Raw genomic sequence first — 5237 nt, forward strand, 5'->3', positions numbered from 1 at the left:
CGCGCTGATGTTTGGTTCACTGTATTTTATTTTGATAAAGTACCAACTGCGCTGTCAAGTTAGCAGTGCTGGAACTGATGTGTGTGTGTGTGTGCGTGTGTGTGTGCGTGCGCGCCGGCGCGATCACTTCAACAGTTTCCTTATACCAGCAGAATCAACTTTAAACACTTAATGTCTTATTAATAATGCATCACTGTCTGCTTTAATTTGTGTACACTCACAATGAAAACAAAACATTGTGCTTTTGTAAAATAAAGAAAACAAATAGGATGTGGCTTTGTGCCATTTGAGTTTCCTTTCTGTGGACAAATGAAGCCTGTCACAAAAAAGAACTGAAACTCAGCATATATAGGCTACGTTACATGTCACACTGTTTTTTTCCCTTGTTTATCTGTAAACTAAATCAAATATATTTCAAGAATTTATTCCTTGACAAATGAAGCCTGTCACAAAAAAGAACTGAAACTCAGCATATATAGGCTTCGTTACGTGTCACACTGTTTTTTTCCCTTGTTTATCTGTAAACTAAATCAAATATATTTCAAGAATTTATTCCTTGTATGTATATACTGTATGTACTGCAGATTTTATATATATAACATAATGTAATAATATTTAGTATTTTCACATCTAGGTGGAAAAAATTGTAATTTGTACTACTGTCTGTTCAAAATAAATGAAAAGAAACCGAGCATAGTAGATTTTTTTCCCTGTTGTACCGAAATCGTATCGAACTGTAACCCCCGAACCTAGGTACATACCGAACCGTGACATCTGTGTACCGTTACACCCCTAATATATATATATATATATTTTTTTTTTTTACTACAAAATGTATTTTTAGGGCTGTTAAAGTTAACTTCAGGTATTAATTGTTTAACACAATTCTTTTATATAATTTGATATAATTGTTTTATTCTGCTGGGACTAACTATTTGGAAATCAGTCATTTTATTTTATTAAGCGCTCTTGTTTATAACAGACAGCATAGTTTTTAATGTTTATACGTCTAACAATGGGTAGAGAAAGATACACTGTCAGCTTGTGCATAGTTTCCAGATAATATTTTAATTATCTGCTTTAGTATAATGACAATATAAAAGACAATTATTTAATTTTGAGGGGAAAAAAGTTGTCTTTAAAAATGATCTTCATTGTAAAATTGTAAGTAATTTTTTTTTTTTATAATTTCACACTTTATATTTCTCTCATAGTATACATGGGCCATTATACAAAAAAATCTGCCTTTATGTTTTAATAAGGGAGTCCCTCACAAGGGTTCTGAGTTTTAGAGTGAATTATTTTTTTGTGCTAACTAAAGATACACTGTCAGCTTGTGCATAGTTTCCAGATAATATTTTAATTATCTGCTTTAGTATAATGACAATATAAAAGACAATTATTTAATTTTGAAGAGAAAAAAGTTGTCTTTAAAAATGATCTTCATTGTAAAATTGTAAGTAATTTTTTTTTTTATAATTTCACACTTTATATTTCTCTCATAGTATACATGGGCCATTATACAAAAAAATCTGCCTTTATGTTTTAATAAGGGAGTCCCTCACAAGGGTTCTGAGTTTTAGAGTGAATTATTTTTTTGTGCTAATCAACGTAATGTCACAGATGCTGTTGGTTGAGCTGAACTTGCACTGCACTAGGATAAAATAACAGTCAAAATACACCTCTTGCTTCATTCATTCATACGCATTCATACGCATTGTTCCAGTTTGGTTAATAATGACCTGCAAATTTGCATATAAAGCATCTGTTGAAACAGTCATCCTCTCTGGTGTCTGTGCTGTAGGACATGGCTGATAAAGTCCTGGAGATCTTCAGTGTGGCTGAACCCGCTCAGCTTCCTCATGTGGTGAGCAGTCCGTCCATGCTGAACGCTGATCCTGACTGCGCCGTGACCCATCTGAGACAGCTGGAGGCCTGCGGCGCCCCATCCATCACCCCGTCCCTGTGTATGGCCTCCCTGGCCCTGCGCAAGGGTGACCTGCACAGCTACAGGCAGCAGATGGACCGCCACGCTGAGGTACTGCATCAGGAATTCATGCCGTAACTACAGGTATTGTGTGATCCAGCCAAAGAAACACATCTAAACTCAAAAACACGTCGTCTCTAGATGCTGCAAGTATATGGCTTCATAGAAGAGCCCAAGCTGCTGCTGCACGGCAGAGGGAAGGCCGTGCTGCCCACCATACTGTCCCAGCACCTGCACGACACACAGGAGGGGCTGCTGGTGGCGGCGGTCGTGGCGCTGCACGAGAACAGCAAGATCAGACTGGAGGAGGCCGATCTCTTCTTCCAGGTGCATGCAGCACACCGAGAGTCTGTGTGAGTGCGAGTGTGCGCGTGCGTGTGCGAGTGCGCGTGTGCGTGCGCGAGTGTGTGTGTGTGTGCGTGCGAGCGTGTGTGTGTGTGAGTGCGTGAGTGTGTGTGTGTGTGTGTGAGAGTGTGAGTGTGTGTGTGTGAGTGCGCGAGCGTGTGTGTGTGTGTGTGAGTGCGCGAGCGTGTGTGTGTGTGTGTGAGTGCGCGAGCGTGTGTGTGTGTGTGTGAGTGCGCGAGCGTGTGTGTGTGTGTGTGAGTGCGCGAGCGTGTGTGTGTGTGTGTGAGTGCGCGAGCGTGTGTGTGTGTGTGTGAGTGCGCGAGCGTGTGTGTGTGTGTGTGAGTGCGCGAGCGTGTGTGTGTGTGTGTGAGTGCGCGAGCGTGTGTGTGTGTGTGTGAGTGCGCGAGCGTGTGTGTGTGTGTGTGAGTGCGCGAGCGTGTGTGTGTGTGTGTGAGTGCGCGAGCGTGTGTGTGTGTGTGTGAGTGCGCGAGCGTGTGTGTGTGTGTGTGAGTGCGCGAGCGTGTGTGTGTGTGTGTGAGTGCGCGAGCGTGTGTGTGTGTGTGTGAGTGCGCGAGCGTGTGTGTGTGTGTGTGAGTGCGCGAGCGTGTGTGTGTGTGTGTGAGTGCGCGAGCGTGTGTGTGTGTGTGTGAGTGCGCGAGCGTGTGTGTGTGTGTGTGAGTGCGCGAGCGTGTGTGTGTGTGTGTGAGTGCGCGAGCGTGTGTGTGTGTGTGTGAGTGCGCGAGCGTGTGTGTGTGTGTGTGAGTGCGCGAGCGTGTGTGTGTGTGTGTGAGTGCGCGAGCGTGTGTGTGTGTGTGTGAGTGCGCGAGCGTGTGTGTGTGTGTGTGAGTGCGCGAGCGTGTGTGTGTGTGTGTGAGTGCGCGAGCGTGTGTGTGTGTGTGTGAGTGCGCGAGCGTGTGTGTGTGTGTGTGAGTGCGCGAGCGTGTGTGTGTGTGTGTGAGTGCGCGAGCGTGTGTGTGTGTGTGTGAGTGCGCGAGCGTGTGTGTGTGTGTGTGAGTGCGCGAGCGTGTGTGTGTGTGTGTGAGTGCGCGAGCGTGTGTGTGTGTGTGTGAGTGCGCGAGCGTGTGTGTGTGTGTGTGAGTGCGCGAGCGTGTGTGTGTGTGTGTGAGTGCGCGAGCGTGTGTGTGTGTGTGTGAGTGCGCGAGCGTGTGTGTGTGTGTGTGAGTGCGCGAGCGTGTGTGTGTGTGTGTGAGTGCGCGAGCGTGTGTGTGTGTGTGTGAGTGCGCGAGCGTGTGTGTGTGTGTGTGAGTGCGCGAGCGTGTGTGTGTGTGTGTGAGTGCGCGAGCGTGTGTGTGTGTGTGTGAGTGCGCGAGCGTGTGTGTGTGTGTGTGAGTGCGCGAGCGTGTGTGTGTGTGTGTGAGTGCGCGAGCGTGTGTGTGTGTGTGTGAGTGCGCGAGCGTGTGTGTGTGTGTGTGAGTGCGCGAGCGTGTGTGTGTGTGTGTGAGTGCGCGAGCGTGTGTGTGTGTGTGTGAGTGCGCGAGCGTGTGTGTGTGTGTGTGAGTGCGCGAGCGTGTGTGTGTGTGTGTGAGTGCGCGAGCGTGTGTGTGTGTGTGTGAGTGCGCGAGCGTGTGTGTGTGTGTGTGAGTGCGCGAGCGTGTGTGTGTGTGTGTGAGTGCGCGAGCGTGTGTGTGTGTGTGTGAGTGCGCGAGCGTGTGTGTGTGTGTGTGAGTGCGCGAGCGTGTGTGTGTGTGTGTGAGTGCGCGAGCGTGTGTGTGTGTGTGTGAGTGCGCGAGCGTGTGTGTGTGTGTGTGAGTGCGCGAGCGTGTGTGTGTGTGTGTGAGTGCGCGAGCGTGTGTGTGTGTGTGTGAGTGCGCGAGCGTGTGTGTGTGTGTGTGAGTGCGCGAGCGTGTGTGTGTGTGTGTGAGTGCGCGAGCGTGTGTGTGTGTGTGTGAGTGCGCGAGCGTGTGTGTGTGTGTGTGAGTGCGCGAGCGTGTGTGTGTGTGTGTGAGTGCGCGAGCGTGTGTGTGTGTGTGTGAGTGCGCGAGCGTGTGTGTGTGTGTGTGAGTGCGCGAGCGTGTGTGTGTGTGTGTGAGTGCGCGAGCGTGTGTGTGTGTGTGTGAGTGCGCGAGCGTGTGTGTGTGTGTGTGAGTGCGCGAGCGTGTGTGTGTGTGTGTGAGTGCGCGAGCGTGTGTGTGTGTGTGTGAGTGCGCGAGCGTGTGTGTGTGTGTGTGAGTGCGCGAGCGTGTGTGTGTGTGTGTGAGTGCGCGAGCGTGTGTGTGTGTGTGTGAGTGCGCGAGCGTGTGTGTGTGTGTGTGAGTGCGCGAGCGTGTGTGTGTGTGTGTGAGTGCGTGTGTGTGAGTGTGTGTGTGTATATGCGTGTGTGTGTGTGTGTGTGTGTGTGTGTGAGAGTCGTTCTCATTCCCGTGTGTGTTCATCTCTCTCTCAGGAGCTGTGTAAGGATGGCGTGGAGGCTGAGAGCAGTCCTCAGTTACTGGTGGATTTCTGGGAGGCTCTGTTAGTAGCGTCCTCTCATGAATCCATCATCCAGGAGCTGCTGTTTCGTCTCACGTCCGTCTATATCGACCGTATCACGCGCAGAGATCACTCCGGCGTCAAAGCCCTCAAAACGGCTGAGGATCTGGTGAGCGAGATAAAGCACCCTAACACAGCAGGTGTTGTGAGTGCTTGTTTACACGTTGATTACTAGAGTGTGCAGGGGTTTTCTATCTGGGGTCCGATGACCACCAGAGTGCTGGGGGGGTCTGTGGAAAAGTTTAGAGAAAAACTGTGAAAATATGTAAAAATTAATCGATAATAAAAAATAAATAAAACAAATAAAACTTTTGATAAAAAAAATAATAAGTAAATAAATAATAAAATTGATCTAAATACATAATGCACTACTATGTAGTATAGAAAAACAGTACTAGTGAATGAAAAAAAAAAA

The 5237-nt window shown here is 48.1% G+C and overlaps 1 protein-coding gene across 2 annotated transcripts in view; it reads left to right on the top strand.

Annotated features, from left to right (window-relative positions):
* Positions 1–5237, top strand: part of hps3 (HPS3 biogenesis of lysosomal organelles complex 2 subunit 1) — a 22918-nt gene that overhangs the window by 11203 nt on the left and 6478 nt on the right. For both annotated transcript variants that reach the window (XM_016569638.1, XM_016569639.1), the window contains 3 exons: positions 1805–2038; positions 2129–2314; positions 4737–4931. In XM_016569638.1, the coding sequence (XP_016425124.1) occupies positions 1805–2038; positions 2129–2314; positions 4737–4931 (615 nt within the window). The remainder of the gene's footprint in view (positions 1–1804; positions 2039–2128; positions 2315–4736; positions 4932–5237) is intronic.

This window comes from Sinocyclocheilus rhinocerous, unplaced genomic scaffold, assembly GCF_001515625.1.
Source record: "Sinocyclocheilus rhinocerous isolate Xijiao unplaced genomic scaffold, SAMN03320098_v1.1 scaffold1523, whole genome shotgun sequence".
NCBI classification, from domain to species: domain Eukaryota; kingdom Metazoa; phylum Chordata; class Actinopteri; order Cypriniformes; family Cyprinidae; genus Sinocyclocheilus; species Sinocyclocheilus rhinocerous.